The following is a 27,824-nucleotide window of genomic DNA, read 5'->3' on the forward strand; positions in this document are numbered from 1 at the left end:
TGTCGGGAGGCGGGTTTAGCAAGCTACCGTTGCCGTCTGGCGCAGGAGGTAACGGGTGTGAGGAGCGGGGTTGGGGTGTTCAGCAACTGTCGCCGCCGCCGCCGCCATCATGAGCTATTCAGGTGAGCATCGTGTGGAAGAGAAAAGGACGGGCGTCTCGAGCGTGAGGGATGGCCCGCTCCTCTCCCGAGAGTGGGTTGAAGGAAGGGCCAGGCCCAGCTCATGTCAATATCCCAGGGGGTGGGGTCAGCAGCGTCGCCCTCCCTTCTTTCCCGGGGACGGCTGTGTCGCCGCGACCCTCTCTCTCCCGTCCATGGTTCGGTGCTGAAGCGCTTGTTGAGCGGCCTTTGCGCTTCTCTACCACCAGACGAGCTGCGCGGGGGCGGGGGCGGGGGCGCCTTGTGGGTCTTCGGACAATGCAGGCACGATGCGCCGCCCTGGTCTCTCCCTCCTCCCCCCTCCGCTCCCCCGTGCCTAAGTTAGCGAGCAAGCTAGAGTGCCCCCCGCCCCCGCCCCCCATTCCGTGAACGGAATCAAGGGGGCTGGATGTCGGCATTGCTCCTCTGCGCTTGCCGCCTCAGAGCAAGGGAGGGGGCGGGGGCGGGTGTCTTTGCCTGTCTGTCGCTTGCACACGCGCACCCCCACTGCTTGGTTTTCTGTGAGCAGTTATAATACAAGTGGGTGTGCGAAGGTAGCGCAAAAAAATAAAAATAAAAATCTCCCCGTGTCAGATCAGTGGTTTCCCTTGGAATAATTGCCGTCGTTTTCCCTCCCTTAAATCCCATCCACCACCCTGTACCTTTTTTGGGATTTAGAATGGGTATCTGCCAAGGAGGAGTTTCCTATAATGTGTCTATTAACAGCCAGGAGAAAGATGGCTCTGGTGCACATACCCCAGTTGCCTATGTTCGGATCTCAAACGCTTATATTTGACACCTTGTTCTGCTAGGTTTTTAAAGCAGGATGGAGGGAATGTGTGTGACCATTGTGTTCTCCTGGAATGCTACCTGTTTCTGCATACATACTGTGTCAGCATTTGCTTCTATAACCCCATGGTTGTGCATGTGTTCAGCCAAATCTTCTGCAAAAAATAATAATGAAGTATCCTTTTTGTTGTCAGTGTGGTTGCCAGACTACAGATGTTAGACTTGTATGGAGTCTTAAGAGTCTAGTGCCTGTGCCCCAAAGCATAATAGAGTATGCTGAAGATCAGCTTCACTGACTGCTCAGCCTCCTCATCTAAAAGTCTCAAAGAAAGCAATTTGTTCAATCTCTTGAGTTGCTCAGGTGCACTTTAAAATAATACAAATTCTTCCTCAGGTAGAGAAGAGGCCTGTGCATCACAATCCTGTGTATGCCATTTACTCTGCATGTGCTCTGAGAAACCATGGACAATATTTTTCTAACCCAAACCCCAGTTATACTTTAACCTTCAGGTATTTGAGTGAGGTCTTGATATTGGAATGTAAAAACTGTATCTTTTATGTGAGCATGATCAGAGTACTGCTGAGTAACAGCAACCATCCTCATACAAGTAATGCTTTTCAATCAAAGAGTGCAAGTTGTAGGTAGGCTTGAGGCCCGGCATCTCCTTCAGAAGTTAAACTCAGTATTGATGAGAAGTGGAAACTAGAGTGTGAATGGTAATTGACCTGTTTTGGATTTTATTTTCACATAAAGAATATTCAAAATTTTATTCAGTGTCAACTAATTTCCATCTCTCACAATATCTGTAAAGTTTATCTAGTAAAGCTGTTTCAGTCTTGTTTTATCTGGGCACTCAGCAATTCCCTGCATGGTCTACTTTATATTGCAGTAATATATTAGTCAAGTTGTTCAGAATTGATGTGTTTCTAATCTCTGGTAGCAAGACTGTGTGTTAGGCTTCAGAGGACCCCTGTTTTCTGAGAGTACCCAGCTTTCGCTATAGCAGATTGCCCATTGTGATGCCCTGTTCCTTGTGGCTGTTGAATGCTAGTTGGGGGACTTGGCTCATTTTAGTGGTAGATACAATAACATTTCATTTCAAAAAAGTAGAGTAAGGGCTAGAGATGTAAAATTTCCAGAAATTTTGAGGCCAAGAATGGGAGGAAATGGGTTTTTTCCTCTGTGTGTGTGTGTGTTGTGTTTGAAAAAGTGGAAATTTTGGGAAAATGGACAAATAAGCAAAACTTACTATTGTAATGCTCTTTACAAATCTAAAATTGCTTTAAGACAACTTTCTCCAACCTGATGCCCTCCAGATATTTTGGACTTCAGCTCCCATTAACCTCAGGCAGCATGCCCAATGATCAGGAATGCTGGGCACTGTAGTCTAAAATATCCAAAGGGCATCAGGTTGGGGAAGCAGCCTTCTTTATTTTATGGATAACTTAGTTGACTCCTAAAATTATCATTATATTTTTAAACTGTTAAAAGTAAATTCAGTAAATTTGTAATTATTTTCTGAATAGTTTAGAACTATTGAGTTGGTGACAGTGTCTGTGGAGGGAGTTTAAGCCTTCATGGGAGAGATGGGGAACTTCAGTGGGCTGGGTTAGTCCTGTGGGCTGGAGGTTCCCCATCCCTTATATAGATGTCAAGTAGCATTGGGACCAAAATGCTAACTTGCGGCATCTCACAACAGAATTGTCAGGTGGCTGAGGTGCTATTCTCTGTACCCTACCTTGTAGATAGAAGTGGAACCACTGTAAAACAGTGCCCCCAACTCAATCCATAGATCTGGTCCAAGATGAGATGATGCCATGGTCAAAGATATCAAAACCTGCTGAAAGATTTAAGGGTCACAAGGTCATCTTTCCTTTGTTGCTCTTCTGATAAAGCTTTCCTACAGGACAACCAAGGCTAATTCTGTCCCATATGCCAGCCGGAACCCAAACTGGAATGTATCTAGGTAATCCGATTCCTCCAAGAACATGTGCACTCTCGAGCATCTTGCCCAGAAATGGGGTATTTGTGACTGGGCAACAGTTGATATAAATCTCCGAGTCTAGGGGGAGCTTTTTCAAGAGTGGTTGCAACATTACCTTTTCTAGATCAGTAGGCACTGCTCCCTCACACAATGGTACATTTACCACTTCCTGGACCACCCAGTCAACCCCCCTCGATTAGCTCAAATTACCTTGATGGGCAAGGATTAAGAGGGTATATTGTTGGTTAAACTGTTGTGAGTGTCTTGTCCACATTCTCATCCAGAACAGTTTGTATTTACAATCCCAAATTAGGGCAAGGGGCTATAGTTTAGTGGTAGAGCATCTGCTCATGCAGAAGGTCCATTGTTCAATCCCCAGCATCTCCAGGTAGGGCTAGGAAAGAGTCCTGTCTGAAACCCTGGAGAGCTGCTGTCAACAATACTGGGCTAGATGGACCAATGGTCTGACACAGTATAAGATTGTAAGCCTATGCAGCAGAGTCTTGCTATTTACTGTTTTACTCTGTACAGCACCATGTACATTGATGGTGCTATATAAATAAATAATAATAATAATAAGGCAGCTTCCTATGTTTCTTGTCTAGATTGCGCCTCGCTTTGTTCACCCCTAGGCACTGCTTTAGGATTTATGCAGCATCCTTGGCATCAGTTGCAAATGAGAGGATGTGCTGGGTATCAGGTAGGGATGTGAAGGCTCGGGGAAAATTTGAGTGTGTGGGGGGAACCCATTGTTTTCCGAGGACCATTTTTGTTTTTTCTGAAAAATTTGACAACTTTGGGTTATGACTTTTTCCTTTAGAACTTACTGTTATTAACTGAGTTTACTCTTAAAAGTTTTAAAATATGATTATTTTATGAGGGAACTAAGTTATTAATAAAATAAGGAATGCTGCTTTATAGTTCTAAAGCAGCCCTCTCCAACCTGATGCTCTCTGGATGTTTTTGCTACAATGCCCAGCATTACTGACCATTGGCCATGCTGCTTGAGGCTGATGGGAGCTGCCAAAGTATCTGAAGGGCACCAGTTTGGCGAAGATTATCTTAAAGCATCAAAGTGACTTTAGATCTGTAAAGAGCACTCAAAAAATAGCTATTGCTTATTTTTCATTTTTTTTCAGGAAAAAATGTTTTTCCCATGGCTTCAATTTTTGGGGGAAATTTTACATCTCTATGAAGTCCAAACCCAAAACTCTGGATTACCTCCTCCAGTGGCCTTGTGTAGATGTTAAAAATTCATAGACCGCAAAATATAGCTCTGAGGAACCCCACAGACAAAAAGCCAAGGTATTGAGCAGTACATCCATAGCACCACCTTTTGGGAATGCTCAGCCAAATAGGAGTGTAAAATGGTGTCCCCTAAGTTTCCTATCCTACAGATGTCCTAGAAGGATACAATGGTCAATGGTGTCAAATGCTGCTGAGACATCTAGCAGAATCAGTAGGGGCGCACTCCCTTGTCTAGTGTCCTCTGTAGGTCATCTACCAAGGCGATTTCTGTCACAAAATCGCACTTGAACCCAGATGGAAACTAGAGAATGATAATTTCTGTGTGTGTAGTAGACATATACCATACTCAAATAAAAAAAATGTATTAATACTGAGACTGTTTCTATCCAAATAATACACTTAGTTTTGTTTACTATAAATTTTGTGGCTTCAGTTTTCAATGTCCCCCCCCCCCCCCCGTTTCTCAGATGCTAAAAACTGAGATATATGCACTTAGTTAGCATAGGGTGTAGCAGTTTGCAGCACTGTCTCTCACCTCCATTCTCTAATATTGAGTATATTTGCATTTTTTTTGTACAAAACTAAGGCATCTATACTTTTGATGCTGCAGTCCTCTGCAGCAAGCTCTACTAAACTGTGTAGACTTTACTTCTTAACAAATATGCATAAATTTATTCTGTAAATTTCATAAATGTGCCAAATAGTACAATTTTGTATACTAGCTATGCTATGAATGAAGCATTTTGCATTTACAGCAGTAAAATCTGTTTGTTTATTCCCATTTCACCTCAAAAATTCTATTTTTTCCCATGGCTTCAAAATATCCAGAAATTTTACTTCTCTACTTAGTAGTTATTGCCGTTTTTAGGGTCAATATAGTGTAATATATAGCTGTGGTTTATAGGGAAGATGTGAATGATTGAATTGCCCCTCAACCTTATTAGTATTCCCCATTATCCCCCTCTACTACTGTTCAGTGTTATGTGTAGCTAGTGGTAACCCTAGTAATGGATGCTCCTAAGAAGCCACATTTAAGAGCTCCCTCAACTAGATTAGCAACATTTATACACAAAATAAATGGATGAGGTGGTGGTGGAATTCCTATATGAGAGGGGAGTGAAAGGGAGCAGGTGATCCTATGACTTGCTCCTGATCTCTAAACCCACAGTTCACAACCCAATAACAAACCATGGGTTCTCTTCCTGGGTTGTTTGTAGTTAACAACCCATAGTTAAACCATAACACAGCGTTCACACATAATGGCTCAGTTTGGACAACACGTTAGTCAACGGTGGTTTTAGAACTACATGGTGGAGTTTTTACACCACCGTTGAGAAACAGTGTTTAGCAGGAAACATCCACCTAATGTTGAAGGTTTTTTCGGAAAACACTCCACGCAGAATATCCATGCTGCGTAGAGGAGAGTTCCTGCACAACCATTGTGTTCTGTGTTGTGCGGCAGGTTCTGTTGAGTTTTCCGTTGCATTGAGTTTTCCCACTTGGTACAGAGTTCCCTGGCAAGAACGGTGAAAAAAGTGAGTGCCACTCTAGGAGAGCTGCTGGGATTTTTTTTCCAGCAATGGCTGATGGGATACCATCAGGAGAACCGGGGGAGGAGAGAGGGTGGAGGAACTGTCAATCAAACATTGTGATGGATTTTACCGAACTCCACAGTAGCCCACATTCACATAACAGTGGACTTAGAACACGTTGTGTGGGAAAGTACCTCATAAAAATGCAACCGTTGAGTGGAGTTTTCACACTGCGTTGACTAATGTGTTGTCCGAACTGAGCCAATGACAACCCACAATTCAACGACAACCTATAAGCTATCCATACTCTGGGTAGTCATTATGTGCAAACTATTTATTTGTAACCTCCAGGTTAGACTAACGTCAAGAGCAATGATTGATACATCCCAGAAGAGGATTACATAATATTGTAGCCTGTGATTTAGACTATGAACAGTGTAGTTAGCCTTTCCCCCCTGTATATCTTAAAGAAGTATAACATTCTGATATCATGTGAGTTTTTTGTTGTGATTTATCTCCTGATTTAGCTATTGTTCAATGGATACTCATCTAAGGCCTGTTTAATGATACTGCTGAATAATATTTTGTTTTGGCTATATCTAGAATACCCTTATAACACAGGTATTGACATCAGTTTGGTATCTTCTTTCTAGGTTATGGGAACTGGAATTCAGGCACAAATAGAGGCAAGTACCATAAATATTAACGAAGTGATAATAGACACACCAGTAAATCAAATTTATGTAACCAGAAAGTAATTCTGAAATATGACATTTTTCACAGGTTCAGTGTATTTTCTCATCTAATATCTGCTTCTGCTACTTATGCACCCTTTCCGCATTGTTTAGGTCTAGATTTATGTTGCAATAATTGCTTCTGTCTGACAGTAACACTACTGCAAATGTTTATGTATGACTGATCTTTGATAATCTGCATATTGAATGTGGAAAACAGTTTATCACTTACCACTTCCTACATGCTATCTATAAGATGGCTTTAACAAGTAATAGTAAGAATCTAATCGTATGCATTTTACTCAGAAGTGTCTTAATTACTTCAGTGCAACTTACTTTCAAGAAAGTGTGCATAGGATCAAAACCAAATTCTGCTTGCTTGCCTAGCTATTCTCCAAATGTATAAAGAGGAACAAAGCACCATGGACTCTTATCATTGTTTCATAAGAATTCACTCTTAGACTGCAATCCAGTGCACACATGGGAGTAAGTCCTATGGGACAGAGTGGGACTTACTTTCAAGTAAACATGCATAGGATAGCACTGACTTTTAATATGAAGTGATATGATATGGATTGCATATCATATGTTCCTGTACAACTTTGAGAGTCAGTACAAAAACAATGGAGTATGTAAATCATGTGGAAGGCATGTTGCTGATCCAGGTCTGCATTTGTTTAGGTGGTTATAAATAGTTCCAAATGAAATTGAATTTCAGAAATAATGCAGAGTATTCTGCAGTCCAGTGACTGGGTGTCCCAAACTGCTAGCTTTAATAACTTATTTTACTGGTTGTGATGAATTTGCCTTTCCTTACTTGTAAGCTTTAGTTCCTTGGTTTTAGTGTTGTATTAAACTGAAATATGGCACCTTGCATTTTGAAAATGACTTGGGAGGTTATCCTTGGGCTTCTGCCAGTTCAGGTGTTTGTTATGTCAGTGTATAACTACAGAGTGCGGGAGGTTCCGAATGCCTGCCCTGGAATGTTTCCCCACTTCCTGAAGAGAGGTAAATCAGTCCTCTGAGCTCCGGTCAGAATTTTGACACCAAACACATGATAATATAATTATTTAACATACCTGGTTATTATATTTCTATACTGCTCAATAACCAAAGCTCTTTGGGTGGCTCACAAAAAAGATTAAAACATAAAGTGCAATAGCACAATATAAAAACCTCAAGCTTTTAAAACAATGGAATAAAACAAAAAAGTAAAAGCAAAGTAAAAGCCAACAGCAGTGCAAAGATCTAAAAATACATTGACAGTTTTTAACATTAAAGGACTAAAACCCTGGGAGGATGAAAAGGTCTTCATCTGATGCCAGAAAAACCACAATGTAGGCACCAGGCGAGCTTCTCTGGGGAGGGCATTCCATAACTGGCATGCCACCATTAAAAAGTCCTTTTTCTTAGTAGCCTCTCATTTCATTTTGTAGGGACTTTTGGAGAAGGGCCTCTGAAAATGATCTTTGAATCAATACAGGTATATATGGGAAGAGACAACCCTTCATATAAGCAGGTCACAAGTAGTTAGGGTTTTAAAAGTTAATAACGGCCCAGAAATGTACCGGAAGCCATTACAGATCATGAAGCACTGCTGCAATATATTGGCTGGTCCATCAACTGTCTCACTGTCCTATTTTGGGAGTAGCTATTTTTTAAAAAAATCCACGGTGCCCTGCAGAGTGGAGCTCATGGGAGATGGCAACCTCCTGAGGTTTCCCACCACTACTTTAGGGGAAGTACAAACACTTTTGGAACAGATTGAACATCACTCAGCCAAGCAGGTGAACCACCCGCATATGTGGATGAAGTCTCAGTTTATTGCCCTCACCACACCCAGGCATTGATTCAGAACAACTCTTGTCTCATCTAGATTTAATGAAAAGGAGAGTCAGTGAGAGCTGGGTGTCATCCACATGTTGGTGACACCTTAGTCTACTATGTATATGTTGAACAGACTGGGGGATTAAATAGAGCCCTGAGGAACCTAATAGCATATCTGTCTAGGGACAGAGGGTATTGCTTCAGCAGCACCTTCTGGAATTAGCCAAACAAGTAGGAACGGAACCACTGCAGTGCAGTACCTCCAACATCCAGCCCAGATATCTTATCCAAAAGGATACTATGGTTGATGATATCAAAAGCCGCTGAGAAATTCTACAGGGTTGTACTCCCCCTTGTCCCTCCTTTGGCAAATAGCCCACAGGGTGACCAAGGCAGCTCTCATTCCAGAACCAGGCTTGAAGCCCAGTTGAAATGGATCTATTCAAATTCTATATTACTCTATATTCAAGAGGCAGCTGGACAACCATCTGTCAGGGATGCTTTAGGGTGGATTCCTGCAGTGAGCAGGGGGTTGGACTCGATGGCCTTATAGGCCCCTTCCAACTCTGCGATTCTATGATTCTAGATAATAACTTTTATTCAAGAGTGTCTGAAGTTGGCTGGCAACCACCCACTTAAGCACTTTGCCCAGAAAGGGAGAGTTACTAATAACTTGTGTGGCCAGGCTAGGCTTCTTCAGGAATGGCTAAAATACTGCATCCTTTAAAGGGGCTGGGATCAACCCCTCCCTTAAGGAGGAATTTACAACCTCCTGGACTCAGACTGACATCCCCTCCATATTATTTGTTTGTTACATTTATATCCCACCTTTTCTCCAAGGAAATGTACATAATCCTCCTCTGCATTTTATCCTCACAACAACCCTGTGAGGTAGATTGCCCCATGGTCATCCAGTGAACTTCTTGACCAAGTGGGGACTAGAACTTGGGCTACCTGAGACCCAGTCCAGTAATCTAACCACTGTACCACATTGGCTCCATTAGATGTAATAAGCCATACTGGGCAAGGCTCAAACGCACAGGTGGTCTACTGGACTTGGCTGAGCATCCTCAGGCTTCAGTTCAGGCCCTGGGTGCCTCTACTGATGGGACTGCATTAAATGTAGAGTCCTAGTTCTGATGGATGTGACCAACCTTATGGTCAAGGTGTCTCGCAGACCTATCGTAGCATGCTACCAAGGGTTCTATCACATCTTTCCCTGGCCCAAGTTGCAGCAGGTTGCATACCATTTAGAAAAGTTTTGCTGGGTGACGCTGAGAAGATTCAGTAGTGATGGAAAAGAACTCCCTCTTTATCACTAACACTGCTACAAAATAGATTCCATAATGAGCTCTTAAGTTGTGTTTGGTCAGATTCTGCATGAATTTTCTTCCACCTGTGTTCTGGCAGTCTTCTCTCTTGCTTCATTGCCTTCAGCTCAGCTGCTTACTGAAGAGCTGCCTGAGCTCTCCTCAGAGGAGAGGGTGGTTGGGCATGATCATATCAACTTCCCAAGTCATTTCTGCACTCTACAGATCTGTGGACCCATTTTAATAGGTCCCCTACTCTTGAAGAGAGGAAAGGCTGCCAAGAGTTTAAACTTCAATATGTACTGGCCATGCAGACTGCTATCACAGTCCTGTCTGATAATCTAGATAGACCTCAAGGCATTATTAAATGTGCTATTTCTGTTTTTGCCCCCTATGGTATTGTCCTAATATTGTCCTAATATTGGCCTACACTGCTTCATGGCTGGGGGCACTGTATTTGGAGGTAGTACTTATTGTTGTTGCTTGTTCTGTATTGGCTAAAAATGAAGTTGGCTTTAGCAGAAAATCTGCTATATGCTGTTGCTACATAGATAAGGGAGTTTAGTCCTTAAATTTACATTGTCAGGGGGAACAGAAAATGCTTATCCCCAAAATTTTACTGTTAGTCACAGATACTGTATCCTGAACAGTGAGAGTATTCTTGGTGCCAACAGTCTTGCATTCGATGCTCATGTATAGCAATCTACGCTTAATGGAAAACTCAGTGACTGCTTTTCATTTCAGGTTACGAGGACTATAGTTATGGATATGGATACAGTCAGGATAACTCTGGCAATTATGGGTATGGTATGGCCACTTCAAACTCTTGGGAAATGCCTAATTCAGATACAGACATGAACTATAACGCATCCACTGGCACCAGTGCTGATGATGTAATGTCAAAATTTAACCATCGCTTAGATATGGTATCTCATCTAGAAACTGACACGATGCAAGGAGGACATTATGGCTCAGGTGGAGACAGGTGAGTGTAGAGACAAAGGTGAAAAGGTTCAGTAATAGTCATAGACCAGGCCAGTTTCTGTTTCTGAAAGGTGTGTTGATCAAATATTGTGCTGTTGCCTAATAGCTGTGCCCTTTATTGTCTGACTAATAGAATTACTCTTTGCTTCGTATCTATACTCTTGCTTACAGGGAACTGTTAGTGGAAAACTAGAATTGGCTAAGTTGTATTTCTTCTGCTTGAGCTTTGAAAATAAGGTGCTTGCATATGACTTAGAGCAAGGAAATACTGTAGTAGATCATTTGTGAATTATACTGTTCTGAAATAAGTGTGGGTTTTAGGAATGCTGTATAGCTTGTGAAAACCTATCCAGAGAGTGCACTACCAAGTCCCATTGAAATTAATGGGACATGTGTTTAGCTGGTCACCATAGCTTACGTTTCTTTGGATTTGCCCCAGCAACTGAAACAGAAAAAGGTAAAGAGGGAATTGTATAGAAACTTAGTGTATCTATCATCCCCAAAAGTCATTAATAAGTCACTTAAACTATTTTTCACATGCAAGGAAGCACACATTTAAATTGATAAAGTAATAGTGCTTTTTTGCTGGCAAACTGACTACATGGTACTATAAAGATGTCAATAAAAACACTAGAAGAACGGCCTACTTCACATTTAAATCTAAAGTTTAAGGGTTTTAAAAACATTGATTCAGACACTTCATACTTTACATTTTACAATGGCTATATTTACAGTTTTATGGGTTGACAGTAAATTGTTCTGTAGGTTTATTTCTAGAGGTTAGGTGAAAAATAGTTAGGTATCAGTAGGATGTATGTTTCATTTCTTCTTGGAGACCTTTATACTTAAGAAGAGCTTCATGATCTATATTCAAGCCTTTTGCTTAATTTCACACAGCTTAGGGGAGTGAAAGCACTGTAGTGCTAAATGAGATGGAACACTCTATATTGCTTTCCTGTTGTGTTGACACTGCTCATATACTAATTTCTAAAGTAGCTTGCAGTATTGCAGGGCATTAAAAAAATACCCCCAACTCAATAGTTATCTAACCATATTGTGTTATTTATTAACTTATATTACTATCATAAAAATAGAAGATATAGGAGACTACAGAAATCCTCATGGGTTTACTTTGTATCAATTTTTGGTGTGTAGTGTATTTGCCCTTTGCATTCATTCAGTGTCTAGAGAAAGGAGATTGTTGCAGACAGTTATGTGACAGTTTAAAGGAAAGAGTCTTTCTGCTTTTAGACTTCAGTTCTCATGTGCTGGAAGAGTTTTGAAGTATAAAGTTTAATCTCCTCCACATGGCAGATGCTGATCCAAGTTATCAAACATGGCTAAAGCTGCAACCCTCTGCACACTTTGAAGACAGAGAGATTTATTTCTGAATAAAAATTTATCTCTCAAGTTTTAGTTTAATCATACTAAGAGGATATTAACCCAACACTTACTCACTTTCTCTTGAATTAAATGTAATGAGCCCAGATGAGCAAGTAGCAGAATGCTGAAATGGATTTCTATCTTAGAAAACACAGAAGGCACAGTCACAGCAATGAGGGTTGTAGTATGCTATAAATTGGCATGAGGATTGTGAGGCTGGTAGGTGGAGTAATAGAGCTTGCCCTGATGCTTTTTAGAATGATATTTCCTGTTCTGAGTTAGCTTTTAAAGTCTCCTCCTCAGCCATTGTTTCCTTTCCATGTCCTTGCTTTCAGATCCTTGATACAAAGCATGACTGTTGATTTGTGCACTTGTGTCCAGTGCTAGTTTCTTAAGTGCAGCATTGCTTTGTTTTGGTCTGCCACAGCAGTCAAAGCAACATGCTATCCAGAATAATGTGGACTCTAGCCTTTGTGTTATCTCCATCACAGAGTCTATATGCTTATTAAGATGCAGACACTTTAATATGACAATGACTGGGTTCACACGATCACCCCAGCTAAGCCATAGCACTCATGGGTGCCATACTGAATATTCCAGGTACAGTGTGTCATCCAGACCCAGGAAATATGGATTATGTGATGTTTAAACAACTCTTGCAGACCCCATGGCCTGTTCTTGGGTTCTGCAAGGGTTGTTCAACTCTCATATAACCCACAATCCTTGGGTTTAGATGACACAAGCCACAATCCAGACTCGAATATTCTAAATGACCGCTGGTACGTGCCACAACCTATAATGGCTTAAATAAGCCATGGTGAGCTGTCTGATCATGTGAACTTGCCCAATGTGTATAGCTTAAACCTAAAGTTCCTCTGCAGCTTTTGGATCATTCTTATAAAATTGTGCCGGTACAAAGCTGTGTTTTATAGGGGGGGAAATCAAGTTAACCTGTTTGTCTCAGCCACTCATTATAGTGGACATAGAAGATGGGATTGTTAGGTTTGCTCACATGTTTTTCCTGCAAAGAAGTAATTGCAGGGAAAATGTCTTTTGTGAAGCATATCTTATTACATAGCTAATAATCACTGCTTGTTTTCGTCTTAAAACAACTTTCTTTTTCCATCTTGGAATAATTGTAAAGTTGCACCCAGGAACTTCATCTGTCTAGTATAGATGAATACCTGAAGGGACTGCTGTGTGAACCAGTAAAAGGCAAAACTTAAGAATTTGTAGCCTCCAAATTGAAGACATGTTATTCAGTCTGATCAGAATGCTGTACTCTTTCTGTGATTGGCTGAGGCTAAACAGAATTCTTGTTCCATGTAGCTCTTATACTGATGATCTACCCTGTGCCCTTTCTCAGTGATAAAGGTAAAATCTCTCATGTTGAGTTAAACATTAGCTGAGCTTTGTTTTGACTTCACTGGATCTAAAACAGTTCTGAGGTGGTGGTTGATGTTTTTAATGTAACCTGTTTTTACATTACTGCCATATGTTGGCAGACTCTTACATGTGGTGCTCTACATGCTACTTACTAGATTCCTTGCTTGCTGTGCAATTCTTTCAGGTATGATACATATGAGTCCTATGACTCAAGGGCTTCACTGAATGACCGTGATCTGTACAGATCCGGCTACGATTACAGTGAGGCTGAACATGACACCGACAATGCCTATGAAGGTCACTATGACAACTCCTATGGGAGCCGCAGGGACCAGTACCACAACAGAGCACGTGACAACTTTGGCCACCGGGGTCAAAACTGGGCCAGAGATGGGCGAAATAACAGACCCATGGCATCTGCATATTCTGGGCGCATGGGCGGACAGTGGAATGAACCGCCAATGCCAATGGGAGGACGGGGCCATGGCCCCAATAGGCCCCCATCCCTTTTCTCCCATAAACTATTTCCTGAATACAACATGTTCCAGGGAATGCGAGGTTTCTCTGGCAACATGCGCTTTGGAGGCGGCGGTATGAAACAACGAATGAGGAGAAACTGGAAAATGTGGGACGCAGATTTTAAAGTAAGTACCTATACAATCTTCTTCTACCTGTTTTCTGCCCCCTTTTAAAGGGTACTGTCCAGTGAGAGACACTGCCTAAAACCGAGCAAAAAGGAGTCTGCTTTGTAATTTACAACACTTTATTATGGGAAACAATTTTCTTTTCCGTCTCTGACATTTGCATCATTATCATCATCATCATCATCATCATTATTATTATTATTATTATTATACATTGTTTTTAAGTTGTTGTAGGAAAGTCTCATAGTATATCCAGTAAATTGCCTTACTATCAAGGAGATTAACCACTGAATTTTAGTGATATCTAGGAAATACAATCTGAGATTGGCTCGGAAGTTTTGTATGAATTAGATCATGACTTAGGGGAGCATTTCTGTAACTGTTGTTTAATTGAGTGTTGAGAACTTAAAATTTGGTTGAATGTACATTAGTTGGTTGATGATGAAAAGTCTTTCAAATTGTGCGTGGTTGAAAATAGCTTTGTCTTTCTATCCACAGAAAAAAAGAATTAAGAATGAACCAACTGCTAATAAGCGGAAACAGGCTAACAGTTCTGATGAGCCTGACAGCAAGACAGCAAAAACTGATGGCTCTGACAACTCAGACTCTGATAATGGTAAGAGCCGGCTACTGAAGTCTACGTAGTCTGAGAGGTAGTCCTGCCTTCCTTTCACTGCATCTTTGCTTTGTCAATGTTAAAACAATATTTTTCACTAATTATTTTAGTCATTTTGTATTATGCGTAGTCATTTGATATGCTCCTCTTTTCAGAAGACGGGCCTGAAGGAGAAGCTGCTGAGAAGGGTTCTAAAAATGTGAGTCTGAATTTAGTCTTATTACAAAGATTTATAGTCCATTGATTATTAATATAAGAAACAAGGGTTAGAAAGCCCTGCAGTGCTAATCCTGTGTAAGGAGAAACTACATGTTGTTCTTTTTTTTTCTTTTGGTCAAAGAAAAAAGGCTAGCATGATTAGATATGAAGGAATGTTTAAAGGACAAAATTGTCTCCAGAGGTAAACACAGGCACATTCTGAACCCCTCACGATAGTAAAAAGTATAATAACTTAAGTTGTTGGAAATTTGTTAGCCTTGAATGCAGAGATAGGCAATGTAGAGCCCATGGGCACCAATGTGTTCCCAGACACCTTCCTTGATGCTCACTGAAACACCCTACTCCTCCCAATTTTTATTTCAAATATATATTTCTTACTAGCAGCTACATTGCTTCAAAGCAAAGTGGGAGCCTCTAGTTTATGCCACCTTAATTTTCTGTGAATGCCTCTGGGCAGACCACTTGTCCTGCCCCACCCATGGCAGCCTTTTTATGGTTGTATTCAGGACAGTTCATCAAATTTCCAAATGTGGTCACAGAGTGTTGACTACACTTGCTTTAATGGCTCTCAAAATATGCAGCCAGAGACAACTTCCTTGCTATGCTTCATGGTATCTCTGGCTCTGAAAGGATATACCATATTTCTTCGATTGTAAGACGTCATCGATTGTAAGACGCACACTAATTTCAGTATCACCAACAGGAGAAAAAACCTAAGACACACCCGCGATTCAAAGATGCACCCCATTTTTAGAGATGTGTATATGGGAAAAAAGTGCGTCTTAGAATCGAAGAAATAGGGTAACTGGTGTGAGAACTATGCTGAATTTCCAGTTTATTGAACAAATTTAAGGTATGAATCCGTTACAAAATACATTGCCTTAAAAAGAATTATTTTAATGTATTACATAGTTGGTAGTAATTCTTGTAAGACTAATGAATTAAGGGCACAATCCTATTGTGATTTCCCTCAGCCTCCGAACTTGGAGGCTGATAAGAATCCTACGCAGAGTAGGATCAGTGTGGAGGCGCTCTTCACCTTCTTGCTCCATCCCACACTGCATTTCTAGGGGGCATCAGATTACTCCCTAAATTGTTAAAGAATTAATAAAGAATTAAAAAAGGAAAGGGGCTGGTTTACTGTGGCTCAAAGAACATTTTAATGCTTTGTAGATGTTGAAGGAAGTACATAAAATAATGGCAATTGCCTTTTTATTGATTCAACTGGTGAAGTATTATTGATCCAGGTGAAAAGGATCTTGATGCTGATAGCGTTGCGTATAACCCACAGCTCTTGAACCTAATAGCTGATTTGAGCAATCAAAGAGTAAGAATACAGTGAAGACTGCAGTGTACTCAGAATACATGGCAAAGGGGAGCACTGACTGAATGATTGGTGACAGTAGCTTTACATTGTACAAGGGTTTGATTCATATGAAGTATGAAAAGTAAAAGGAGCATTTAAAGCAATGTTGATGAGTGGGGTCAGTAACCCAGCATTAGCCATTTGTGTTAGTGCTCACTTTAGCCCTGAGCAGATTATTGGGAACAATCCTACCATAAGATGTCTCCTTCCATCTAAGAGCTCCCTCCATCTAACAAGAGGGCATAGATTATGTTTTATATAGAACGGAGTAAAATCATGTTTCAATGCAGAGTTAAATTGCATACACTTATTTTATCCCTATCTAAATTTAGAGTTAGTGCCAGTTTTCAGTTTGTAATTGTAATGCTTACAATTTTTAAAGGTTCCTTAGTGCTTGACACTAATAAATTTTGAAGCATCGATATTACAAAACGTTTTTAGTGTTCACTCTGATTATTTGATGTAAAAGCTCGCTTCCACATGTGCAGTGACCTTGACTATCAGCAAATGCACTTCTATGCTTTAGTGTCCTTAATTATATTTTAGGAGGGAGAAGGGGAAGGCGGTGAAGATGAAGAAAGAAAAGGAGACTCTGAGAAAGGCAAGTCTAAATGTGCATGTGTTAAGTAGCTCATAGGAAGAACTTTGTATGGAATATTATACTAGATGTCTATTACTGGAGCCATTTTATAAGTCTTTAATAAATACCAAGTCTCTAGTATTTACATGCTGGTTAGGAACTGACCTAACTACTATTTTCTATGAAAATATGTATCTTGAGTACTTAATTAGTTAAATTTACATTAATCAAAATACTTTTAGTTACAAAGTTAGCAGACTTGTGAATTATATTGATAGAATGGTAGCTATTAAATACCCCAGACTACTTTATTTTCTTTTTTTGAGGTGGGATATAACTGCTTTGAGCTAGTAATTCCCAGTATCAATGCAGTTCTGTGCCTCCAGAATACACAGGAACATCACTTAGAGACAATGAAATTATTCTGAATTAATAGAATCAAGCCCAAAGTGAATCTAAAACTCTAACTTTGGCTTTGCCCTTCACTCATAACCATGAGGACTGATTCCTAATTAATATGTAGTACTCTCCACTTATCTGTGAAGGAAACTTATTTTTTTCTTTCCTGTATGAAGAATTTGTTCCAACTAGCAAATCATGTGTTAACTAATTAACCCAAAATTTTCCAGGTTGCATGCTGCTGCTGCTTTGAATATATGCTCTCCAATTGGCCTGATCATAGGTTACTTCGTGATATGCGAACCAGGACATTATGTGTTTTTTGTGGGTTAAACAACCCAAAGCCAACCTATGACCTGACAATGCTTAATCAACAATTTGCTTGCCTTTATGTGAGAACAGCCCCTATGTTTTGTATAGATCATACATTTTTTTCCAACAAACCTTATAAACACTTATAATCACTTATAATCACTTTAAAACTGCGAAAACTTTGAAGTTGTGGTTTTGCTTCCAGCTTTGATTGGACTCCAGGAAACTGTGTCATTGTGTGTGAATTACACTTGTTCTGTTCAAGGAGATAAGGTTGGGAACCTGGGCAATCTCATCTAGGACAATTGACTTCGATGGGGCCCATCAGTAAGTGTCATTTAAAAGTAGACTTATTTTTTTCATATGTAGGAGCTCTGACAATTCAAGAAGAGATCAGTCAGATCAAGCGCAAATTGCAAGCTGGTAAGAAAACTCAGGAGAGGCAAAAAAAAAGATATCGTGATCGGATGGTGGAAAGGTAAGCCTCTTCTCCAGAAGACTTGAGAGTATACTAGTATCTGACCTGGTTTGGGATAATGTGATGTATTTTGGGGTTTCAAGTATAATTCATTATATTTATATGTCTTAGTATGTAAAATAACATTATTAACTCTTGGCAAACTGGTAAAAGTTTGACTTTTATAAACTCTTGAAAGTACAACTTAAACAGGCAAGTGTTAATTGAAGAAAGCAAGCCATCCTTTAAAAAATAAAATAATCAGTGTCCTTCCAACTCTCTGCATCTCTGCTGACTTCCTGACTGGAATCCTGTGTAGTTTGGGGGCTAGAATGAGGGATTTAAAGGTTGGAGGATGGATGGCTCCAATAGTTCACCAACCATCTATATAAGAATATGGTAGACGCCAGGTGAAGACCTTTTTATTCTCCCAACATTTTAACAATCTATAAATACATTTTAACATGGTGTTTTAAATTTGTAATTTTGCATTGCTGCTGTTTCCATCTGGTTGAGCTTTTATATTGTATTTTATATTATGTTTTTATACTGTTGTTTTATACTTTGAATGGTTTTAATTTTTGTGAACCTCCCAGAAAGCTCCGGCTATTGGGCGGTATAGAGATGTAATAAATAAATAAATAAAAATAGTGTAAGGCTTCTACAAGACAAATTTTGCTCATTTTTGTTTTTAAACTGAAGCTTGAACAGGGTAGACATGCAGAAAATGTTGAAAGTTCAAAAAATGTCAAAGCTCGAGTGTTAATAGCAATTAGTTTCCTTAGCGCCAAACAGGCAGGGCAGCCCCTCCAACAGTGTGATGACAGACAGCCTTAGTCGGCCAATAACTGTGTTGCAGTTAGGCTGTTGTTGCCACTGGGGTGGGGGAACGGGATGAAGGTGACCATTTTGGACGTGTGAAGGAGGGGGTGGGGCTGTGATGCATACAAATTTCGGAGTGGGGATTCACTAAGCATGAACCACATTTGCATTATTTAGGAGCCCCTCTTTGGTGAGGGGACTGAAGGGCAAAAAAAATGAGAAAGGAGCAGAAATGCTAGCACCCATGGTGACATGGGCTTTACACTAGTGCTTTGAGGATAGGTGACTTACAAAGATTAAACTGGGAATAAGACTTCAAATAAAACACACATAGTATATGCTAGCTCCGCTTGTGCTACAGTAAAACATATATATCAATTTGACTACATAAAGTGGAAGTTCTCGTCTGTCCAAGAAGCAGCAATCATTTGTACTGAAGTTTCTATTTTATTTGATGTGCCTTAACAGGATTCAGTTTGTATGTTCATTGTGCAAATATCGCACTTTCTATGAGGATGAGATGACCAATCATTTGGAGAGCAAATTTCACAAGGAGCACTTTACATTTGTTGGGACCAAGCTGCCCCAGCAGACAGCTGATTTCCTTCAGGTGGGTTTTTCCTCTTGTATTTTCCTTAAGAAATTAGCATACAGAGCTATATGGGGATCTTTTTATATTTTCCAATCTCTTTGTGTCACTGAGTTATAAAGTATTTTGATTGGGCCAAAAAAGGACATTTTGGGGATAAATATTGATAAAAATAGTCAGACCAGCGTCCACACCTCAGAGTTCTACTTCACCCTTACTTATATTTTTCAGCCTGCCACAGTTCTATCCCATGAGCTAATCATTTTGGACCAGAATTTTGAGTGTGTCATGGCTGCTCTCACAATTGCTGCCATTGGTGGGGGTGGAGGTTGCCCATTCCCATAACAGTTGCTGTAAAATACCCATTTCCAGAATGTATACTGGTGAGGCGAAAAGAAAAGTAACTTGTCCAAAAACCTAAGTACAAAGCAGAAGTGGGATCTGAGTTTTAAAATACAAAACCACTCTTTTGAACGCAGTTTTCTGCTCCAATACCCGTTTCACAGAAGATAAACTGATGATGCTTAGAGACAAATTACTTGGCCAAGAAACTGAGTACAAGGCACAAGTGGAGTCTGAGCCCAAACTGCTAAATCACATTTTTGCTCCCACAAAGCATAACAGAATATCCATTTAACAGAAGCCAAACAGGTGGTGCTCAGAAAAAACATACACTGAGGCAACACATGCAGCCACACAAAAAACCTAGACAAAACACACACATATGTCAGCAAAGACATACAACGAGGCAAAACACGTTACACCAAAACCGAACAAGCTAACACACATACCACACTTTTCCCCTAAAAGGCAAAACTTACCCAGCACATCCAGAACACCTCCCCTCTAGTGTTCCAGGATTCTCCCTACCATCCTCAGCTTCCTTTTTTTCCCTGGGCTATTGGGCACACTTCAAAATGAAGTGCTGGGTTGCAGCTACTCACAATTTTCATTTTCTCAATGCCAGTGACATTCTTGGAAGTATAGATGGCACTGAAATCCAGTGCTTCACCTTGAAGCATGTCTGCCTTCCATGGGCATCAGATTGGGTACCCCAATCTTAGCTCTTGCTTTTTAATGCTTAGGAAGAACTGGAACTGCTAAAAAAAAATCTGAGAAATGAAAATACATCGGGCGGGCTAGAGAAAAGTAGGAGGGGAGGGCAGAACTTAGTGGGGTAATCATAGCATGTTCTGTATTTTGAACTTCACCAGTGTCACAGTGAGTGTTCATAAGCTTTTCTACAACGCAGGAATATGTTGCTAACAAAACAAAAAAGACAGAAGAACGCCGTAAAGCAATTGAAGATATTAACGCAGTTATACAACAGATATACAAAGACCAAGATCTTACCCAGGGTATGTATTAACATCCCAGTGGTGCAGATTTGAAGCTGTGTTCAAAGTTCAGTTATGAAGTGATACATGTTCTGGTTTTCTTGGGTAAAACATTTGGTGCTCATGAAGAAATATGTAATAGTAAATGCCAAATGAGAACGATTCCCCTAAATTGTCTGTGTTACTAACTGATAAGAGAATTGATTGATCTTTCTTGTCCCCTTGGGATAGTCACAGCATTGTATTACTAAATCTTCGTGGTGTATGTGTGCACAAACAGTCATGTAATATTCTATAGAATAGAAATTCATTTTCAGAAGGTATTTATTTGGTACAGGGGAGAATCTTTACCCTACTGCCCCTGGGGGATTGAAACCTACTGTCTTGCTCTCCTGTATTCTTGCCTTGTGTCAATGGCTTTCCATTACTAGAATACTTACTATTCTATTTCATCAATATACTTGCAGCCAGGTTATTGGCTGGTATTGCGGGAAGCTTAAGCAAACTGCTATGTTCCCAGTCCCCTTAGATGGTCAAGTCCTTGGTAACTATGAGGTAGTGCATACTCTACTACAGAGTGTAATATGTGGACTTTTTTACCTTTCATCAGACATAGGCATGGAGCATTTTGTAAAAAAAGTGGAGGCTGCTCACTGTGTTGCCTGTGACCTCTTCATCCCAATGCAGTATGGAATTATCCAGAAACATCTGAAGTCACTTGATCATAATCACAACCGCAGAGTAAGTGTATTTGCTGAACTGACTATTAACCAAACCAACACAGTGGCAGGGTTGAATGATCACTAAATGGTTGAACTACCTAACAGCAAATGCATGTTAAAACAATTGGATTGTATAATATGCATATTGGTATTTTGTTTGTTGTTGTATAAAATAATTTAAAGACAGCTTGCTAAGAGGCTGTTGTACTTATATATTTAAAAGATTTCTATCCCATTTCTCAGTATTACTACTCCCAGGGCAGTAATATAGCCAATAATGGCATCTCATAATTTTTGCAGTTCTTTGGTTGTTAATGCACTCTAATCTCTTGTCAATTTTGGTTTTGTAAAATGTCTACTAAACTACATTTGTTTATAATTTAGTCTTTGTTTACCATTCAGTTTTGTCGAAATTCAGTACCCTGAAGCTTAAAAACAAAAAACAAAACATTTAAGTGTATGGGGCAGATGTGTTTGCTGACAAAGCTAATTTGTGAAAGGGATATATATGGTGAACACTTATAGGGAACTGTTCCAGTGGTCACCACTCAGCATATGTGTTTTTGTGTTTCCCAGTCTTTACTGGGAGATGTGTGGTATACTTGTCACAAATGGAACTGCCTCATCAAGCATGAATTTGCCCTTAGATGCTTATCTGGTTGGATGTTAACAATGCAGAGTACTAAAGGATAGGTTCCAATGCTTGACAGATCAGAAAATTAGCTGATTTCCCTTTCAGCTTCCCTCTCTTGCTTTAGATTGCATCTTGGTACAACCAAGAAGTATGACGTGAAAGGTTTTTCTAATCTCCGCTGTATTGCTATCTTCCAAGATACCCAGTGGCCCAAACTGACTCAACTGCTTAATCAAAGAAGACAACACTGGATAGTTCATAAACTAAATTTGTGAAGTTATCTTTATTTTGGAAATGCTCTTGATATCAGCCTTTTTCAAGTGTAAGAGAAATAATAAAATATAAATAAATTTTGTATAGAACATGATTTCTTTTTTTTGTCTCCTAGGCTATGATGGAACAGTCCAAGAAATCATCATTAGTAGTTGCAAGAAGCATTCTTAACAATAAGCTTATCAGCAAGAAATTGGAGCGGTATCTGAAGGTAAACATCCATATCTTTCTGCACCTATACTAGGAGTGCATAACTCCAATCTATCTGAGGGCCACTCTTACATTTTTACTAACTCAAAAAAGGTTGCATTACTGTGTTAACCATGGAATGTATTTTTGTTGCAATAGTAACTGTTTTTAATACATGTTACATTGAACCCCCATTTCTTTCTGTGCACCACTGTAAATCATTGTCTCTGTATTTCTGTTAACCCTACTTCCTAAATCCTCAGTTTCTTGTTTACTCCCTTTCTTTGTTTCACACTGCAACCCCTCTCTTTGTGCTTCCCCATCCACAGGGTTCTTTGCATTTGCATTTCTTTTTCTTCTCTGCACTATTAAGGTTGCTCTGTACTTCCATTCTTCGTTACTACATCTTTCCTTACCCCACAGTTCTCTCTGCACCCCACAATGCTCTATTCTCTTTGCACCCTATTTCTGTGTACCTTACCTCTTTTTCTATTTTTCTCTATGTTTGCTTTGTTTTTGTATGATCTAACGGTGCCCTACCACTGGCAGCCAGCACACATGGCTGGCCCCTTCCACCAGTGGCAATGTAGCACTTCTGATGGGGGCAACCCCGCAAACAACCAGAAATGCAAATTTCTGGAAGGCGCAACTCGCCCCTTACAGAAACTTGTGTTTCTGGTTGTTTGGGGGCTTGCCCCCATCAGAAGTGCTACATTGCCACCACCTGTGGTAGGGGCTGCACATGTGGGATCAGCAGTGCTGGCCGCCAGTAGTAGTGCACCACGTTGGATTCTACTGTTTGTGTCCTATTCTCTTCCCCATACTCTACTATTGCTTGCTGAATTTAGCAGCAACTCTCCCAAAGATTTACACCAGTGAAGGGCCACAGAGCATGCAGCATGATTGTTCAGCTGAAACAGGTTGGAAAAACTAGTGCCAATCCACCATACACACTTTATTCCAGGAAGAAGTGAAGCAATACAGCAATTTTCTTCTTCTCAGTCCCATGCTTGAAAAGTTTCAACACGTTTTAGAACGGGTATGGGGAACTTCCGGCCCACAGAGGTTCCCCACCCAGCCCACAAGGTCTTGGGTTCCCTCCTCAAGGCCTGCCCCCTCTGCAGGCCCTTGCCCCTGAAGGCTAGTGGGGAGAAGAATCCTCACTATCTCCAACTGGTGACTGAAGATAATAGCAGGGATTCCGCTTAGTGCATTGCTTGTCCTCCCAATTGGGAATGGGAGTGATGTGCTGAGTTCTTTGCATTCTCCACATCCTCCCCATTGGGGGAAAGCTCAAGGCAAGCAAAGCTGCTCCAAACAAGGTGTCATATGGAAGGACCTGGTGCCTTGGGCAGAGATGCTTTGGTGCACAAGGATTTCATCGGCTGTGGAAAGCCTACACACACTGATGTCAGGCCTCTAACCATGGAGGAGCAAAGCTGCTTCAATCCCCTTCACTTTTCTATCAGAAAGGGACTGAGTCAACTCATTCCCCACATGGGAAACGCAAGAGAGGAGCAAAGTCAGCTCGTAGCTGGGAAAGCCTGGGTGGAATGAAGCAGGCTCTCCAGCGAAATTGCCAGCTGGAGGATCTCCAGCCTGCACTTTCCCCAGGGACCTGATAACTCCAAACTGTTCCCCACTAATTTTAGAAGTTCCTACAAAGATATGGGAAAGTACCACAAACCATTGATATCTGGAATGTCTTTAGGAAACTGCAAATAAAGGGGAAGAGACCACAGTCAGTCCTTACATTGGGCAAACCATGGCTTTACTCTTTGAAGACTTTACAGCCAACAGCAATTGAGAGAGTTTAATCTTGAGAGAATGCAGAAATTTGCTTTCCAAATTTAATAGAAAGTCTGTGTCATTTTGTGCTTTTTGATAGTTTCTTAACTTCTAGTTATCCTACTCAACCTCTAGCTCCAAAATGAACAGTCACAGTTTTTTTAAATTGTAGTGTCTTGAAACACTCTCAGTAAAATGATATGTGTTTGCCTTTGAGAGTGGGATAATTTTTTAAAAAAGATTGTTAATGAAGAGTACATTTTCCTTTTTCTCAAAACCTTATTACAAAACATTGTCAGGCCACTTTTTGGGTGGAATTCAATTGTTCCTAAACATGATCAACCTACTTTTACTTGAATTTGAGGCGTTATTATTTCTACTGGTGAAAAAATAGGAATGGGAAATGTCCTGTGTAGTATTGTGGCTGTTTTTCTTCAGGCTTTGTAGTTTAAAACAAGCAAGCAACTCGTTTGGTACAGTACTCCATACCTTGTCTTTTTCTTTTTCTTTTTTCCGTGTACTGGGCCCATTCCATCAATTTAAACTTGCTTGGAAATCTATTTATTTGCATAGAATACAATTATTTACAATGTGAGGCATGGTTAATGTCTGACAAAAGAAGCACCTCATACTAGGTGCCATGTGGTTCTGTTTTGTCTTGCAGGGTGAGAATCCCTTCACAGATGATCCTGAAGAGAAAGAGGAACATGAGGAAGGTGAGGCAGGAACAAGTAGTAATATGGAGGAAGGAGCAGGTGAAGGAAACCAGACTGAAGAGAAAACTACAAGTGGTGACAATCTGGCTGAGGAAAATCCAGTTGAAGAAGGTAGTGCAGAAAACAAAGGTGATGAAGGAGGAGAGGAACCACCAGACCAAACGGAAGAGTGGAACTTGAATGCATCCAAGGAAGCCGTTGCTGCTGAGCAGGAGCAAGAACATGAAGATGAAGAAGAAGAAAGAAGAGGAACTGCACCTTCAGAGGAGATGGAACCACCTGATGAGTGAACTTGCAAAGAAAGTTGAAGCATTTTGAGACTCTACATTAAAACTTTTAAAACCATAACTGTATTTGTGACACTACATGGCACGCGGCTTTTGATTCTCATTGACTACACTTTCACCTAGTTACAGCACTTAAAAGCCTTTATCTGTAAAGTGTTTTTGGAAATAGCTTTTTTTAACCAAATCTTCGTTGTATTAGCTAGGTTTTGTGCAGTACAATTTTTAAGTGGCTTTGTACTAGGAAAAATACCTTTCTTTTTTCTTTTTTTGGGGAGTAAATACTTAAACCCAAACTTTGTTAATTAGCTTGTACTATGCTACAACTTGGGGTGGGGGGTAAATGTCCTCTAAGATTCTCCTTCCCTTTAATTTTGTATATAGTTGAAAATGTTTTTCGTTCCCTAGCTAGCCTTGACTGGAAATGTGAGTAGCAGAATTCTGGGTTTAAAATTCTGCACAATTGGAGTAACTTCCATGCAACTGTAGCATTCTTCTATTCTTTCTTTTTACTTTTAATATACAAAGGTAATACTTGGGGGTCAGCACAATAGTTTTGCAGTGCTTTTATTTAAGAGTGATTGCTTCCAGTGATTGGAGATAAAAACAGTATGTTAGGACGTACCTATGCGTGAGGGTTTCTGGAAGAAGCAGTAAAATGGTGGATGTGCACAAAGCCTCAAAGAGGGATAAATACATCCTGGCCCCTTCTTAAAATCAGCATTGCTCTATTTGGGGTTTGTCCTGATGTTGCTTAGGGGATGTCATTGACCCTGCTTGCCTTAGAATGCTATTCTGTAAAGAAAGGCTGTAGGAGCGCATATGAAATCTACTGATGAAGGTGTTACAGAAATATTAAATATTCCCTTCAATGCAGCTCTTGGCAGTTGTTTCTTTCTAAATCCTGCTTCATTTTACTTAAAGAAAAAGATAAAAGAACCTCAAGCAATAATGCTATAGGATTGTTTTAGCTTCCCCCTCACCAAAACAACAGTGGAACAGCTGCTATGCTGCTCTTTGTTCTCATTTATTACCTTGTGTTTCTCTTTATGTATATGCACTATTCTTACAGTGGAAATCAAGCAAAGGAACTGGAAAAGGACATATTTTTCTGACTACCTGCTACATCAAACAGAAGGGTGAGTGAAGGAATCATTGCAAACTCGGATATAGTGGTTTTGCTGCCCTTTCACACTCTTGCTGCCTTAAGCCCTTGAGCACCTAGCATCTGATGATAGATATGTGGAAGAAAATATAGTGAACATAATGGAAAAGGCAGTGTATTGAATCAACAGAAATAGAAACACTGAAGGAGGTTTCAGAGTATAGCTTACCCTTAAAAATGTGTAACGATGCAAATGTTCATAACAGTAGCTATGTCTTGTAACCAATCAAGTTGTAGATGGTCCTTATAATAAATTTTATGAATGTTGGGAGGACTGAAAATACAGTTTTTAACTCATATCTCTGTTTCCGAGCTGGCATCTTCAAAGGTTTTAGCTGTGTTATACCGCCCAGGGAGCTTCGGCTATTGGGCGGTATAAAAATGCAATAAATAAAAATAAAATAAATAATAAAAAATTCTAGAATAGCTGTTAGACCCTACGAAAAGGTACATTGTTTGGCAGTAATTGCCATAATACTTACGGGTTGCTCATACCTAAATAGTCAATGTTGCCTTCTTCTAACCATTTTAGATCCATATCTAAAAAGATGCAGGTACATTCTAGTAGCTTAATTGTGGGTTGTAAAAAAAAGATGCCATTGTTCCTTTCATCAGTTTGTTTAGTGTATACCAGACAACTTGTTAAACCCTAAGTGAGTGGTATTCATCATAAGGTTTACAGGTATTCCTCAAAAAACTATTTAGAAGCCTAGCATGCATTCCCCCTTTATTATTGTACTAACGCCCCCTTGTAAACATGTTTACTTGGAAATAAGTCACACTGAGTTCACTGGGGCATCTGAGTAAGTCTGGTGAGAATTGCAGCCTTGGCATGAAGCTACACACTATGAGGTAAATATGGGTTCTTCTTCGTGGTCTCTATGCATCACACATATGGGCTTTGCGCCTGCGCAGAGACCAGACCGGAACCTTCTATAGCTGAGTGGAACGTTTTTGGCGGGAACCCCTCCCCCACGCTACCGTGCATGTCCATGGGGTTCCCGCCCTTACCTCAGTTCTTCGTCGTCCGCCATTGTGCACAGACCTGTTTAACCGAACCTCTAGCGTTTTTCTTATTAACTTTATTTTCTCTTTTACGATCTTCTTCGTTTTTCGATCTTTTTCTAAGACTCTTCTTACTACTTTTCTTATATTAAAAAAAAAAAAAAAAAAATTAAATTATTGAAGATAGTTTTCCTCAGCGACTTCGGTCGCGTGAGGCCTGTATGGCAGTTGAAACACCGTTTACGAAGTGTGTGAAGTGTGGGGCCAAGCTTCCACCTATTGACGGACACTCCCTCTGTGTCCTTTGTTTGTGCTAAGGCCATATCGTTGAGGCCTGCCATCATTGCATGTCGTTTACAAAACAAACGAGGAAAAGCAGAGCTGACGACTTC

The 27,824-nt window shown here is 40.3% G+C and overlaps 1 protein-coding gene across 1 annotated transcript; it reads left to right on the forward strand.

Annotated features, from left to right (window-relative positions):
* Positions 1 to 26,138, forward strand: AKAP8L (A-kinase anchoring protein 8 like). Its single transcript, XM_063120456.1, has 14 exons — positions 1 to 122; positions 6,345 to 6,377; positions 10,307 to 10,364; positions 10,484 to 10,547; positions 13,500 to 13,959; positions 14,458 to 14,575; positions 14,731 to 14,774; positions 16,707 to 16,761; positions 17,821 to 17,929; positions 19,199 to 19,340; positions 20,572 to 20,677; positions 21,267 to 21,397; positions 22,401 to 22,496; positions 24,927 to 26,138. Exons 2-14 carry the CDS (start codon positions 6,348 to 6,350, stop codon positions 25,266 to 25,268), a joined length of 1,755 nt encoding a protein of 584 aa, XP_062976526.1. The 5' UTR covers positions 1 to 122; positions 6,345 to 6,347; the 3' UTR covers positions 25,269 to 26,138.
* Positions 26,139 to 27,824: the final 1,686 nt, after the last annotated feature.

The sequence above is a fragment of the Elgaria multicarinata genome, chromosome 3, assembly GCF_023053635.1.
Source record: "Elgaria multicarinata webbii isolate HBS135686 ecotype San Diego chromosome 3, rElgMul1.1.pri, whole genome shotgun sequence".
In the NCBI taxonomy this organism is placed as follows: Eukaryota; Metazoa; Chordata; class Lepidosauria; order Squamata; family Anguidae; genus Elgaria; species Elgaria multicarinata.

Coding starts and splice junctions, on each gene's coding strand:
- AKAP8L (XM_063120456.1), top strand. CDS start 6,348: ATGGGAACTGGAATTCAGGCACAAATAGAG. Junction 10,365..10,483: donor GATAACTCTGGCAATTATGG/GTATGGTATGGC, acceptor ACCATCGCTTAG/ATATGGTATCTCATCTAGAA. Junction 10,548..13,499: donor TATGGCTCAGGTGGAGACAG/GTGAGTGTAGAG, acceptor CAATTCTTTCAG/GTATGATACATATGAGTCCT.